Source organism: Bombina bombina, chromosome 2, assembly GCF_027579735.1.
Source record: "Bombina bombina isolate aBomBom1 chromosome 2, aBomBom1.pri, whole genome shotgun sequence".
In the NCBI taxonomy this organism is placed as follows: domain Eukaryota; kingdom Metazoa; phylum Chordata; class Amphibia; order Anura; family Bombinatoridae; genus Bombina; species Bombina bombina.
Window position 1 is genome coordinate 1,086,762,979 of NC_069500.1, and position 16,972 is coordinate 1,086,779,950.

General features: G+C 32.8%; 1 protein-coding gene across 1 annotated transcript in view; it reads right to left on the minus strand.

Moving 5' to 3' along the window:
- The window catches only part of TTC29 (tetratricopeptide repeat domain 29), a 779,602-nt gene that overhangs the window by 750,919 nt on the left and 11,711 nt on the right, over positions 1 to 16,972 (minus strand). The window contains exons 2-3 of the mRNA XM_053703717.1: positions 15,472 to 15,591; positions 6,215 to 6,298 (exon numbers count right to left, since the gene is read on the minus strand). Coding sequence (XP_053559692.1) covers positions 6,215 to 6,298; positions 15,472 to 15,584 — 197 coding nt within the window. The 5' untranslated portion in view covers positions 15,585 to 15,591. The remainder of the gene's footprint in view (positions 1 to 6,214; positions 6,299 to 15,471; positions 15,592 to 16,972) is intronic.

Here is a 16,972-nt window from a genome sequence, read left to right on the forward strand (position 1 = left end):
GGATAGCTTGAGTTGCGAGCTGAAACTGCGGGCGGCGGGGGTTCCCTTGCTTGCACCGCAAACTACGCCGTATATCGGATCTCGCCCCTGACCTCTGCAAAGGAGTTAAACGCCTAATCATAGTTACACACCATGGCGCAGGGTTTCAAAATAAAAGGCTCGAACAAACGCATTTGATTTTTAAACTAGAAGTCTTATATATTCTGCATTAGCTATTATGATATTAAAAGGAACATAAAGTAGCAATCAGAAAGTACTGAAATATGTTGCATATTTTATAACTGCACTACTGCTTGCATACATGTAACTAACCTGTGTAAAAATATTAAATGCATAGTTAAAGTCAGCTCAGAATCAGCAATACACTACTTTTCCAGAGTTAAACAAAGTTGCTGAGCCAGTCGGGTACTATATATGTGTGGCCTGGAATAGGTAAGCAATTGCTCTGATATAATTGAATTTCCCTAGGATATAAGTTAGTGTCTATTGCAAACAACCTATACAGCAATGCAAAACATTGAGTTGCACTGTGAAGCTTCTGAAAAAGGTAAGTTCATCCTGGAAGGGCACACATAAATTAGCAGACATGAGCTGTATTATTTATTGAATAAAAAGGAAAGGTGCAAACAACATACGTGTGTGAAGGCATTTTCATAGGTATTATGCCCAAGTGATCTCCGATATTGACACTTTTTCAGCCAATATACTACATGTTTTGGATTTATTATTTTATGAGTTGTTTCCTCTCAAAAACTGACAGCTACCCCCTGTAGAACTTCTACCTTTTATTATTGTCTTTTGATATATCCTATATGTTTTTTCAAGTTAGATCCATGTGTATAGCAATAATTTCTGCTACTGAAGAGCTTCAGGCATAAAATAACACTTGAAATAAGAAAAGGCAGAGACTGTCATACTGCTGGTTTCAGAATGTTGAATGGTCTCTGGGGGCATCTACTGGAAACATAACAAAACTGCAGCTATATAACTATTTAAAGAGACATACTAGTCCAAAATTCATATTATTTGCAAAGTGCTATACAAGGGTTAAGATTAAAATACCTCAAGTACAACACTTCACTTAAAAGGACATGAAATAACTTGCAAGATTGTTTTGTAGTCTTGCAATAAATCATTCTGTGAAAATGTTTTTAAATACATTAAAGCAATACAAAACGCAATGTAGTTCTATAACGATTCAAATAGAGCATGCAATTTTAAGCAACTTTCTAATTTACTCCTATTATCAATTATTCTTTGTTTTCTTGCTGTCTTTATTTAAAAAAGCAGGAATGTAAAGCTTAGGAGCCGGCCCATTTCTGATTCAGAACCTGGGTTACGCTTGGTTATTGGTTAGCCAAATGTAGCCACCAATAAGCGAGCGTTATCCAGGGTGCTGAACCTAAAATGGGCCGGCTCCTAAGCTTTACAATCCTGTTTTTTAAATAAAGATAGCAAGAGAACAAAGAAAATTTGATAATAGGAGTAAATTTGAAAGTTGTTTAAAATTGCATGCTCTATCTAAATAATGAAAGAAAAGATTTGGGTTTAGTGTCTATTTAACACCTTGTTTAGTGCAATTGTTTTTTAAATGATAAGACTCCCCAAACCGCTTTCTTTATTTGGACTTGCTGCTGGAGTCATTTTGTTAGAAAAACAACAGTTCCTTTCCAGTATCTAATCTTACATCCTCTGCTTAAGTCAGTAAAGGACAGCTATGTAGCAGGGTTAGGCTAATGAAGTTTGTATTGTGTGCTTCCATTATCAAAACTGGAAAACCAACTGAAAATTTAAACTAAGTTACAGGAAAGTTATTTGAACTATGTTTCATATTAAAATCTCCTTTAAAGGGACAGTCTTCACCAGAATTTTATTGTTTAAAACGATAGATAATCCCTTTATTACCCATTCCCCAGTTTTGCATAACCAACACTGTTATATTAATACAAAATTGATGTAGTGTGGTACATTTGAGAGAAAGTTAGTTTCGTGTTTGACTATAAGTAATGGGTGAAAGACTAAAGCTTCAAACAGAGAAAAGGAGAATGGTTGCAAATTCAGCCAGAAAAAGAGAAAGTGATATATAGTCCCATTGTGACAACACAGATATTAAAAAACAATATCAAACGTTTCTTAATTAAATAGGGGAGCTGTTGGTTTTTCAAACTTTCAGAGTGAATGTTGCAGTCTGCAAGCTGTGAGTTGTAATGTATAATTAAGTCCAAGTTTTTTAAAGGAACATACTAGTGCAAACACACACTTATAAATAAAAATAAATACATAAATATGATCATGTGAACTGAGCACGCAAAAAAGATTTTCAAAAAGCAACATGAACAGCCAAGAAATACTGCTCAGAACATGCTATAAAAATGTTTTTCAAAAAGTAAACACAGTTGAATTAGAAAATACTAAATATTCTGCAAAACCCTTATAGAACAGATTTTAGGATGGATTTTAACATGATTGTAAACTTCTCACAATGAGAAATCAGAGAAGTGCAATGTCCCTCAAAAACAACACAATAACTAGATTTTAAATGTGTCTAAATTTATCAATTAAAGCCTATGTGATTTTTATAGATGTGATATTTTTCAGCTAGAATACATCTTTTTTTAATTAACTAAATAATATTGATCATAAGGAAATGTGTAATCCACGATATGTATATTTTCCTGGAAATTCTATAATCTCAGTGCTAAACATACTGACTTGAATTTAGTGAATATGATTTTTCAATAAATTCACTATAGCAAATTATGGGGTTGATCACAATCCTTTAGAAAAAGTCTATGGAGATTTTTGTAGGCAAATAATTTGAAAAACATTTCTACAGGACTGAGATCGACCTCTATATGGGTAAAATTTTTCCTTCATTTGCATAATAAACAGAGAAAATAATTGTATACCTACAATTAATAGAATTGCACAGATTTAATGCTTGGATTGTAATGGTAAATAGTCACCCGGATAGATATTATATATACATACATACACACACACACAGAGTATATATATATATATATATATATATATATATATATATATATATATATATACATACACACACAGAGTATATATAGAACACACATACCAGCAATTATTTTAAAATATATATATATATATATATATTTATGTATTGACATGTAAACCACTGTGTGACAGTATAGGTAAACACATCTAATATTGTTAAAAATATTCAATATAACAGTATCTATAGCTGTGATCACTCTCAATGAATATAGTCAATATGAGCAAGAACAAGGATGTCAGAGCTTATTACATGGGCATAAAGGATAAAGAATTAGTATTAAACTGGGGAAAACACTGGCATTTCACATGGAAATACAAAAATAACATTTTTATTATCAGAGTGTTGAAAGACAACTAAAGCTCACTACTCAATACACTTTGGTTGCATAACAGTAATGTAATATCATAATATGTGAAAGAATAGCAAAGTTAGTGGGAACCATTGCAACAGGCATATATTTACTGCAATGTGTTACTGTACCTTATACATCTACTTAAATATAGTTAATAAATATAGACTATGTAGAGAATGGGATTTGGCTGCCAAGGAAAGCGGTCAAGTAATGAACATCCTCTTGCATGCTAAGGGTTATGGCTTAACAAGTTCACCAGGGGTACAACATGATTGCAAGGTACTAGCTGACACAATAGCACACTTCTTAGTGAACTAACCTAATTATACCATTGACATTACAACTGAAACTGTAATCTTTACTAATTACATTTCTATATAAGACCACATTTGATTATAATCTAATTATATAGAACAAGGTTCAAATACATTAAATTACCAGTGGGAGAAAGAAATAGTGGCCAGTACAAATGGTAGTTTATTTTACTATACAGAGACAATAGACAAAATACATTTAAAACACAAACAAAAAGGTATGGCATAAACAAAAAAATAAAAAAAAAAATTGAAAATAATTAATTGTCAACATTATTATTAACTGTAAAAAAAACAATGTTCATTTTACAGCTAATAAAAAGCCATTTTTAATGTAACCATTTTTATTTTATTTATTTTTTTCTATGTGGAAAAATATAAATCTTATTAAATGATGGCAACACACTTTATATCAAACTAACCTGATAGTATTGCCAATAAACCTGTAATTGTAATATTTAACAATTATATTTCTAGACAAGGCAACATCTGATTATATTCTAATTATATGCATCAAGCTTTAAGAAGATCAATTTACTAGTGGGAATAAGTAAAAGAGAGCGTTCACTTTGAAATGCATAGGATGTTATGTTTAAATCTTAAATATTTTTTAGATGAAAGTGTAACCTTTTTCAAAATGTAAAGCAAAAAAAAAAAAATCTAGATTAATAAAAAGTATTGTGTGTGATTTCAGAAACTGCTGGACAACTCATACATCTAATAACAGGAAATAACTTTTCAACTTGACAGATGGAAAAAAAAAATCAACTAGCAGAAAAACTTTTCTTTCTTCAGCATTTTATTACAGAAGTATGTCATGTAATTTAAGGTTTGATGAGGTTTTGCAAGTAAAATTCTGTTTCCTCGGCACTTGCTAATAGTCATGAGAATCTGTAGTTTGCACCTTCACATTAAAAATGCATTTCATTTTTTTTTTAAATTATTCACCCCGCCTTTTATCCAGATCATGTCTTTGAAAGGAGGATGAGTATAATAAATGGAATTATTCATGATTTCCCATTAAATATGAAAGTTTCTTTTACAGAGTTTAGAAAGTGAAGTTGTACATATTGTGCAGGACTTCATTAGAACTTTTTTAACCTTTTTATGAAAAAATATTAAAGCTCTTTGCCTGCGATCTGTACTTGACAAAGTGATGTCTTTTTGTCATAGTGGCCGGTACAAATGATAGTTTATTTACCATACAAGGACAGACAGCCAAACTACATTACAAATTAAATGCAAATAAAAGTGAAGTATAAACATACAAAATAATAAAAACTTTGAAATTATCTTCATATCATAATTTATTAGCAATATTAGTAATAATTGAAAAAAAAAATATTTTAGAGCTGAAAAAGCTATTTTTTTATGTTATGATGTGTATTTTCCCTTTGCTAAGTGGAATCACAATTTAAAGTATTTAGTTTTAAATAATTGCAGCACAATGTGTACCTGAGAGCCTCTTAAAAAGTATTAGATCCTTTCTCATAATGATGATTGTATATATTATTTTACTACTAAAATGCATAATGCACTGCTTTTTATTTTCACATACTGAGTATTTGAAAATAAATATTTTATATGAACAGAGTACATTCAAATATATCTTTATAATTGAACCTGAAGTTAATACACACGTTTTTTTCATAACTCTGTCAGGTGTTTTTTATTTAGATCGCAAAAGTCTTAAATTGAAATGATTTCCATGGAGACAAGTGAAAGGTTGATTTTTATTGTAATAAAATTATTTCACAGCATTTCCTTTCCTGTTATTAAATTTGGCTCTAATGTAAAATAAGAAAAAATGATATATGAGAGAGAGTGAGAGAGTGAGTGTGTGAGAGAGAAATATTAGTGATTTGACCCACAGAGCATTTCACCATTTTTTTTAAAAAAAGGAATAAACTATAATATTTTCCCTGAAGCTGCATGGTATGGTCAGCAGTCCATCAAAATGAAAATTTTGATATGAGACTTAACCAGTAAAGGATGAATTTGATCAAACTGGAATTACACAGGATATAACAGACGCAAGTAGTTCTGATATGAAAGTGTTCCTTTAACTTCAAACCCCATTTTCTAATTTTCAGCAGAGTGAATGTAGTTGCCGAATAGAAAAATCAGTCTAATGCACAGTAGCCTGGTTATAAATACATTAAATAAGGATTCAGTTCCATACAGATACTTTCAAAAAGACTGAAAGCAACTAAATTATTTCAAACTGTAATCTCACATTTTGTAGACTATTATTTTTATTAATTTCCTGATTAATTTGGTATAGTTAAACACTCCATTCAGTAACCTCTATATATCTACTAATCTATCTTTCAGTCTATCATGCATAGTTACAACAGGAGTTTTTTAATGTAGATATTTATTGCCCTATAATACAAAGATGATAATTACAGGGGAAAAAACATTATTATACGTATTCAGTTTTGTACATACAATCTTTTAGAGATTCCTTCAGGAATGTTTAGAACAAATAAATCTAAATTTAAAAGGACTTACATTGCAGCATCTTCTTTTGACAGTTCTTTGATATTCAGCTGCCGATGAGGATCTTTGACATCTCTGTCCTTGATCAAGTGAATCCTAAATTAAAAGAAAGGAAATTTCAGAAAGACACATAAAGGTGATAAACCATAAAATGATGTGCATGCGAGATGTATAATGTATCACACTTTTCAAGAAGTAATAGAAAAACACTTTTCTAGCTAACGTTTTTACACAGAATCCAACAGAGTACAAATCTAGTTGCGATTTGAAACTTGTTGTCACTCCAGGATTCTATGTGAACCTATAGGAGCAAATGAAAGACAGATGTCTCAGACTTAGCATGGAAAAAGCAATGTTGGTTTAGTTATGAACAGGCTATTTATAATTGCTATGAGATTTATGAAATGTATGGAGAACATGATTAATTCCACTTCCACACAGCCTGTGTATATATATATATATATATATATATATATATATAATCCACTGCAAATAGGCATTACAATTCTCAACGTCTATAGAGTCAAAAGTAACATCAGCACCCCCCCCCCCCACTCACTTTAGGAACCAGACATAAAAAAGCATCTTAAAGTGAAGGTCAACTTAAAAGTACAGCCTCACGGCATTGCATAGACTTATAAAAATAAGCAGGAGTTTAAATCATGATAATCCAAGGATTAGTTGGTTTAAGAATCGTCATCTGTCAATCAATTAGACAAGATGGCGGGCGGGAGTGCTGCGCTTATCGGCGGAGCAGTTTAAAGGTAAAAAATATAAGAAAATAAATAGAATTTAAATAAATCATGACTTAAACTCCTGCTCATTTTTATAAGTCTATGCAATGCCATGAGGCTGTACTTTTAAGTTGACCTTCACTTTAAATAACATTGTCACATGTTTACATAATTTCCACAAAACTCCATATACTTCAGGAAAAAGTTTATCACTACAAACCCACATCTCTTGTGGTAAAGAGTTTAATCTGTGTTGCTTCTGTTATACCACAGTAAAAGCCATGCAGGGAACAGATTAAATTAATGGGACAGTGTACTTGAAAATGTGTATTGTTTAAAAAGATAGATAATCCCTTTACTAACTATTCCCCAGTTTTGGGACTGCCCCTTATCTCAGTTCTTTTGACAGACTTGCATTTTAGCCAATCAGTGTTGACTCATAAATAACTCCACGGGAGTGAGCACATGATTATCTATTTAGTACACATGAATTAGAACTGTCAAGCTGTGAAACTGTCAAAATGCACCGAGATAAGAGGCAGCCTTTAAGGGCTTAGAAATTAGCATATGAGCCCATCTAGGTTTAGCATTAAACAAAGAATATCAAGAGAACAAAGCACATTTTATAATAAGAGTAAACATAGTTTAAAATTGCATGCCCTATCTGAATCATGGAAGTTTAATTTTGACTTGACTGTCCCTTTAACTGTTTTAAATCACCCCATATTTCTCACCTTCGGGTTAGTGTGTCTAATAATTGTAAAGCTAAAATAAAAATGTCTTCAGATTTTCACCAGTGATGCAAACTCTTACCCCCAGGATGAGGGAGTGAGGCAATTTACTCAAAGTACACCTGTATCGGGGGGGGTCACATAGCAGCGGCTCTGTACAGTTGTATCACAGCATCCAGCAACAACACAACTAATTTCGTGTACCTGAGTGACCTACATTATAACCTTAAAACAATACTGCTGTATTTATGACCCCAGGGACCGAAAAAGGACATCTGAGGCTTGTATTGGTGGTGATCTCACAGGCAGTGTCTCCCCACGGATCCCCGGGGTAACCTACCAGAACTGACCACACATCTACCACATCCTATTATATCAAGTAAACTACAATACTTATCGCCATTTCTAACAAGTCTGATTTAATAAATAGCGTGGACATGCAGTGGAAAAGCAAAGAAAAAATTATGATTAACATTGCAGCGGAAATGCGGGCTGAAAGCCCTACTAAAGAACATAACTTGCTACTGCTCAGGCTGGAGGCAGTGTTAAAACCACTGGTAGATAAAGTGTCCACTGATCTAGGACCTTCAAACCCTCATTAATAAAATACTGCCAATACAACCAAAGCCACCAGGATCACAGCAAACTGAGAATTTGAGGGCCAGCATATCCCTAGGACCCGGTGAGGCCGCGCAATCCAATATTCAGCTGCCTGGGGATTTCCTTCATCTACATAGCCACAAACTAGCACCCTCGAAGACATTAGGCAATCCACAAGCAAAAACCATTGAAGAGGGAGACTCACTAAGAACAACACTCCAAGACCTCTTCGGTATGACGAGCAAGCCTCAACGGACAAAGAAACTTTATACCCTGGTTGCGGCCGCATGCAGGTCCGGGAGGTGCCATCGTGAGGCTGCCACTGAAGAAAACACATCACACAGGTCCGTGATAACATCTGATATTTATGAACATTACATCTGCCGACCGGAGACAGTCTTTGCTCTACAGTGCCCTGCTCAACTTGATGTGTTCATAGGAACCATACCGAACATGAACTTGCCCATTCACCTCTTACTAAATTTACACACTCACAGTAAAACACTGCCCTACTTGCAAATAGAAGCATGGGGCTGATAAAGTATAAGTCATCTGCTATTTTTGCCACCTGTTTCCTAGTACTGGAGCTGATTTTGTTGATTCACGCACCCATGTTCTAAAACTTTAAATGTTGTTTTCTATAAGTTTGTTATATCATCTGTTTTGCAACTGTTTGTTTGATTCAATTATGTTTGTCTGATCTGTAGCCGCTGATACTATATTGGGATCAGCACTATCTGTCATAAGCTAAACATACAATATGCTCTACAAGTGTTTGTCTGATTCATGTGGATTTATATGTATTTCAGCTGCCAACACTCAGCTAAGATTAGCACTGTTTTCTCATAAGCTGTTATTTATAATATGTTCTGCTACAACATCTTTGCCATGTGTTTTTATCTGCACTGTAGCTGTTAAGTCCTTATTAGGATAAAAAAAAGTCCAGAGGTGGCTGCAAAAAGGAGTTTATTTAAAACACACACAGGGAATAGCAGAGCAACATTTTGGGAGTGAACCCTTTGTCAAGCTAATTTCACACTGTTCAAAATTGCTACATGATTACATAAAACAGAAAGGCAAAAATTAATATATATATATTGTTTTTTTCAAATTTCATATGTATTAAATCCAAATTTTAAATTAGAATTTTTGATATTTCAGGATTCTATTTTATTATCAAAAATGTAATTCTGAAATATCAGAATTTAAAACCATCCCTATGCCAGCGTATAAAAGAGGGCCTAATCTCCAACAACATTTAATTAAATCTGATATTGGCAGTAGTAAAAAAGGTAGCACCCAAAGTTATATCACTAAAAAGAATCATGGTTGCTTTCCCTGTTTAGGGTGTTCATGTTACGGAAATCTTATTAAGGGATCTGTTTTTATCATTCTAAAACTGGCCACAAATATAGCATTAATGGATACCTTACATGTCATACTACTTTTGTAGTATACATGATTAAATGCCCATGTGGGAGGAGCTATTTTGGCAAAACCACTATAAATATCCGTGATTGGATAATTGAACATAAAAGTAATATAAAAACTAAAAAAGATATAGCCTCGTTGCATATCACTTTCTAAAAATGGGCCATGCTATAAACCAAAATAGGTTTCAGATTATTGAATGTGTTCTCAGACCCGTTGTGGTGGCAATAGAGAACTTCTATTGAAACAACTAGGCACCCTTTAAACTTTAAAAACTTAATATCAAAAATTTTATTTAAAATTTGGATTTAATTCATATGAAATTTGAAAATGTATATATGAATTTTTGCCTTTCTGCTTTCTGTAATCATGTAGGAATTGTGCAATTTATTTATTTATTATACTCTCTATAATGTGTTTTAATCTTTGATGATATGTCTGTATATAGATTGTTTTTTTCACAATTATGTGTAATGAATTGATTTTGGACATGATAGAGCTAATTTACTCATATGTATTTAGTGTCACCTTGTGGCGATTATGTAAAAAAAAGAGGATTTTGAACAATGTGAAATTAGCTTGACAAAGGGATCACTCCCGAAATGTTGCTTTGCTATTCCCTGTGTGTGTTTTAAATAAACTTCTTTTTGCAGCCACCTCTGGACTTTGTGTTGATTTGGGAGTTTTGTGCAGCTCCTGTGGCTTGCAAACAGTACCCTCAGTACTGGACATCTGTTGCCTTTTGAACTCCTTATTAGGGCTAGTTCAGACTTCTATAATTGAATTTACTCATGATGTTCCTAATGTGGTCACTAACGCTAAGCAATCCACGTTATAAGGAAGATACGTGTCATCCTCAACATATATATTTTTTATGAGTGTTGCTGGCCTTCTCCTCGTGGCTTATGGCCGGAGCCGCGGGAGAGGTAATAAAGCTACTACCTATTGATGCCTGTCTCTATTAGATGGAATTATTGGTACACTCATATTTCCCATGTGGAACATTAAATAGTTCTAGCCTAAAATTGCATAATTACTGTGGCTTATACTGTTAGAGATCTCTGCTCTACATATTCACACTCCTTTTATTGTAAGTTTTGTTTTATACACTTGAATATTATCTATGCAAGGTGTTATATACTTTGGTTTTAAACTGGTATTAAAAGGATCAGTTCTGGTTTTACTCAACCTAACATATCCCATTATCTTCTGTTTACATACTGAATAAGGACCCAAGAGAGGCCCAGAATGTTGTTACTTGGGACAAAAATGAGGACAGTTGTCTTAGATTTATGTATAAGTTTATGAAACATTTTTTGTACTTTAATCTATTGCATTTTCATTTATGTCAATAGTGTGTCTGTAATATGCAACTCCTCAATAATAATAATAATAAAAATAACACCTGTATCCAGGAATGCCTATGCCTCACTGTCTGGGCTGAGATGTAAGGAGGCAATATTTGGTAGCCCTTGAGCCACAGTTAAATATGAGTGCTTATACTACACAGGTGCTTTAAACTAAACACGATAAGTAGCTCCTGTGATATGCAGATATTGCTTTCCTAACTTCTTCTGTCCAAACAAATATTATAAACATGAGCAGACCAACTACTAACTAAGCCATACCCCAGTACACTTATGGGTTGGATCAAATGATCTGTCATACCTGAACTTGTGGTAGCACCCATCAAGTGCCTGTCTTGGCCGTGCACCATACAATGACAAAATCCTAGATACAAGATCTCTACTAAACTGAAACAAAGAAGCTTACAATAAAGCACATCAATTCTTTAGCCTGAAAGACAACTGAAAGTCATGCTTGCTGAAGACCAGTCATATATACATTTTAAAAAGCAGTTAAAGTTTAGCATGATGTGTGCACTGAGCAATGAGGACTATCATTAGACTTGCATGAGTCTTGTTATAAACTAATGCCTATCCTATAATTTATGTCCACCTGAACACTGTATAATAAATCCCTTTTCTCAAATGCTTATAAAACAAATGGAACTTGATTATGTTTTCATTCACTACAATTTCTGAAATAACTGGTCAATCTGTTCATTATTTTTTTAATTTTTAACATTTAACAATAAATAGATTTTTGAATGAAGAAAGATCATTTCTAGAGAAAGCTACAGCCAAAACTCCAAAAGTAGTCCAATAATCTTCACAAATTTGGATTTTATATAAAGAATATTTCTGTCTTGGACCCCCTTAACACTCCATTACATTTGTGGTAATATAGCAGGGTAGAATGTTTCACTATTTTTCACTAACTTCTTGTATACATAGTTATAGAATTATTTTCTTTAAAAAGGGACACTGAACCCAATTTTTTCTTTCATGATTCAGATACAGCATACAATTTTAAGCAACTTTCTAATTTACTACTTTTATCAATTTTTCTTCGTTCTCTTGGTATTTTTATTTGAAAAAGTAGGAATATAAGCTTACGAGCCGGCCCAACTTTGGTTCAGCACCTGGGTACAGCTTGCTGATTGGTGACTAAATGTACCCACCAATCAGCAAGTGCTATCCAGGGTTCTGCACCAAAAACTGGCCGGCTCGTAAGCTTACATTCCTACTTTTTCAAATAAAGATACCAAGAGAACCAAGAAAATTTATAATAACAGTAAATTTGCTTAAAATTGCATGCTCTGTCTGAATCCTAAAAGAAAAAATGTGGGTTCAGTATCCCTTTAAAGGTTTTTAATAATATTTATGCAAGCTCATAACACACAAGCAAGATGTGCCCTGTCACTGGAAAATGATTTAGTTGGTAACGAATTCAAATGATCTTGTCTGGAATTAGGAAATAGCCCTCAATGGTAATTTCTAGAATCTCCTGGTACAGAAAATATCAATGTTTGCTCTAAAACTATAAATCTATTCTGTTGGGGGTCTAACGTGATTTTACTAGTTTATATATATATATATATATATATATATATATATATATATATACACACACACACACACATTTTATATATATATATATATTATATATATATATATATATATATATATATATATTATATATATATATATATATATATATATATATATACATACATATACATATACACACATACATATATCTTTAGAGGGTACAATAAGAAATTGGGCAATCCTAGCACTAGCATTACCCGGGTAAACCTGACATTACCCAAGCGGCTGTGGGTAAAGCACAATGTAACATGATAAATCTTTTTAGAGTGCATTGAGTCACTGCATCAAACATATATACGATGCACTGTAATTCACACATCTTCCCTATCTTTTTTGCCTCTGCCTGGGGAGTTCAAGGGGGGCTAAGGTTCAACTGGGATGCCAGAGGATCAGTGGGGCGCCGTCCTTGAACCCCCCAGGTAGAAGCAAAAACTCGGCTCAAAGTGGGGGATCAGTGGCAATCATATGTGGTTCTCAAGAGGTATTTTAACTATGGATTTAACCTATTTGCATGTTATTTTTTTCGATAGTGGCCCTTTAATATTTTTATTATTTGTAAAATGAAATAAGAGTGAGACCTACTAAGCACATTAGAAAAATTAAATTGGCATTTGTAATATGCAAATTATTCAGTACAAAGTTGGATCCATCACAAGGAAAGAATTTAATAGGCAGAATTAATGGTTCCTTTTAATTTGTTGCTATAAAATAGGATACACAAAATAAAGAGAGGACGCAGGAGGACACTTGAATAGACTGTAGAGGGGTAAACTGGACACACATAAGGCACAAATGGAAGTGATCCATCCAGCCAAGAAGAGGTTAACCTGAACCAAAATATGAACATCTAGACTTGGAGAAGATTAGACACATTAATAAGTATAAAACTTTACATTACATCATTTCACACATAAACCCACATATAACTTTCTCCCATGTGTCTATTTCTGCAACATAATATAAATATTTATATTATTTATTACACATTATTTTGGAGAACTCATTTATAATAATGTTCAACTGCACACCGGTTTTCTACTGACCTGAGGAAATAGATGCACAGAATGTTCCTTATTACAATAATACATTTTATATGGTGTTGCTAAATTACATACAAATTATCCAAATGTAATATTGTGCATAATTCTAATGCATTTTATACTGTAGTATTTTTCCAAACACATTTGCAAATGCATTAAACAGAGGTTAATAAATATTTCCACTAAGCCAAGGATTAGCTTTTACCTTCACTTTATCTCCAAACCACGTCACACAGACACTTGTTTAACTTAATGTTTTATAAAATCATTTCAAATACTTTCTTTAGATTGTGTCTTAAAGGGACATTATACACTCATTTTTTCTTTTCTTTGTTTTTTTTAAATGTATAGTTTTGCTTATTTTTAAATAACATTGCTCTGATTTTCAGACTCCTAACCAAGCCCCAAAGCTTTATGAGAATACCGTCAGCTACCTTCTCCAGCTTGCTCCTGTTTATGTAAAGGGTCTTTTCATATGCAAAAGAAGGGGGAGAGGGGGAGTGTCTTATTTCCCTCTTGCAGTGGGCTTTCCAACAACCTTTTCAACAGAGCTAATCTGAGAGCTTCTAAGTAAGTTTTTAAACAGTTTTATACTGGGTTTTTATATCAGTATATGTGCATTTTATACTTTATAGTAGTGTCTATTACATGCAGTTATATGAAAATGAGTATATACTGTCCATTTAAGTATTCCAAACATATGAAAAAGATAGTTATTTTTGTAGTATATTTTATTAGTAAATAGTTTTGCTAATTGTATTATAATTGTTGCATTATTCTGACATAATTCAAGTTGGTTAATCACTGATTTAGTATCACTAATGTTTTTGCTATTGCTGACTGTATGTTTCTATATTTTGCTTTATTATTGTTTCACAATTTTTAAGAAATTGTATTTTCACTTATCAATCATGACCAACGTTCCCTCTAATGCCAGTTTTGTGTGCGGCCCAGCAGTGAAATGGTTAATTAGAGCAATTAGCAAACACTACATAATGAAGACTGCAAGGTGTGGTTCTCTTATTACCTGTTTCACTGCTTGGCCGCACACAACACTGATCACGACTGGCATTATCTTATGCTAATTATATGTCTAATGAATATCCAGAGTGCTATTTTATGTATTATTCAATATTGTTGTGGGTGGGTAAAAGTAACATTACACATTGTTTCTATTTTATCAAAACTACTATTATGATGATACAATTGGCCATACAAACATTATGCATTCAGATTTTTCTAAGACATTCCAATCTGTTAGAAGGGCAGATGTTTGAACTGGTTAAACCACCTGCATTATGCAATAGATACGTTATACATTTATCTACTTGTATGTGGCAAAATTGAGAGAAAACTATAAAAAAAAAGTTTTTTTGGGGGGTGGGGTGTGGTTTGCAGGGTTTTTGCAGAACATCATAGATGCTGAAAATACATAGCAAAAAGGACTACCTGGTGTAGTTAAAACCAATAATATCAATATAATGTGTGTAATGAACAATTCAATATCGTTTTTATATAATTATTCAATATTTTCAAATTCAATTGCAATAACAAGTGAACATTCTGTCAATCAGATTGTAGGTGTGTGCAAGTTTTATAGTAAAAGAGTTTGAATTGAGCTATATTGTATTCTCCACAACTGCCTTAATCACATATAGAACATTTTATTTTATAGCACAAGATAGCATTATATCAAACCACAATATTCTAAAGTAAACACAAGGAAAATGATCCATCTCTTTTGCAGACACTTCAAGACAAAATGCAAGACATACTTACTTGTTCTTTGAATTCTGCCTTTGCTTTATGTATATTGGTAGTGAAGGCTTTAGTTGTACAAGCCTGGGAAACTCTGTGATAGCTTGTCTTCGCACAGCTGGCAATGTACTCATTTTTTTTCTATAACAAAATGCAGAAGATAAAATATGAGAAAACACACAGATATCAAATACAATTCTTACAAATGATTCTCACACAGCAAACAAAAAAAATGCTACTTAAAGTGTCAGTAAACCTTAAAAATAATGTTATATAATTCTGCATGTAGTGCAGAATTATATAACATTATATTAGCAAAACTTTATAAAACCTAATGTACCCTTTTAATTTTTTTTAAAAAATGCTGTTTTACAGACCCGCTCTCTGTACTCTGCTGAGCGGGTCTGTTATATTCACACAGCGCATCGGGCCAGCTGTATAGTCACAGCCCAGCCCGACCGCGCCATAAGACTAAGTGCAGCTCGCTCCTAATCTGTCTGACAGACCCATCTTATGGCGCGGTCGGGCTGGGCTGTGACTATACAGCTGGCCTGATGCGCTGTGTGAATATAACAGACCCGCTCAGCAGAGTACAGAGAGCGGGTCTGTAAAACAGCGGTTTTTTTAAAAAAATTAAAAGGGTACATTAGGTTTTATAAAGTTTGGCTAATATAATGTTATATAATTCTGCACTATGTGCAGAATTATATAACATTATTTCTAAGGTTTACTGTCCCTTTAAGTTTATTAGAATATCTATAGCTATATCAATAATAAGAATATTGTTGTTATTATTAATAATAATAATAAATCCATTCTAGGCTGTTGTGTTCTACCATGATCAGTTACATAAAACAGAAAAGAACATCTAAAAAAAAAAAACGTAAATTTTGCTATTTAGGAATTAAAGGGGCAATGTAAAGATACTGGTTCAAAATTTCGCTAATTTACTGTATCTGCAATTGTTTTTGGTGATTTTACCCCAATTTTAAGACTTTTTTATTTAGTCGATGTATAAAGTAATATTAGCTTGATATGTTCACATTAAAAAAAAACTTAGTCCAAAGCTGTTAAAAAGATAAGTGAGCAGTGAATGTAAAGGGACATTATAGTAATTTTTCATCTCAAAATCAATGGAAGAAAGTTTCATTAAAGGGACAGGAAACCCCAAAACATTCTTTCATGATTTGGATAGAGCATACAAATTTAAGCAACTTTCCAATTTACTTCTATTATCAAATTTGCTTTATTATCTTGTAACCCTTTGCTGAAGAAACAGCTTTGCACTACTGGCTGCTAGCTAAACACATCTAGTTAGCCAATCACAAGAGACAAATGTGTACAGGCACCAATCAACAGCTGGCTAGCATATGTGCATATTCTTTTTCAACAAGAGAGCTAAGCACTTTTTAAAATAGAATTGATTTTTAAAGTGTCTTTAAATGACATGCTCTATCAATTAAGTTATTATTTCCACTGCTCAACCAAAAAAACGAATATTTAGGGCTAGATATTATTAACG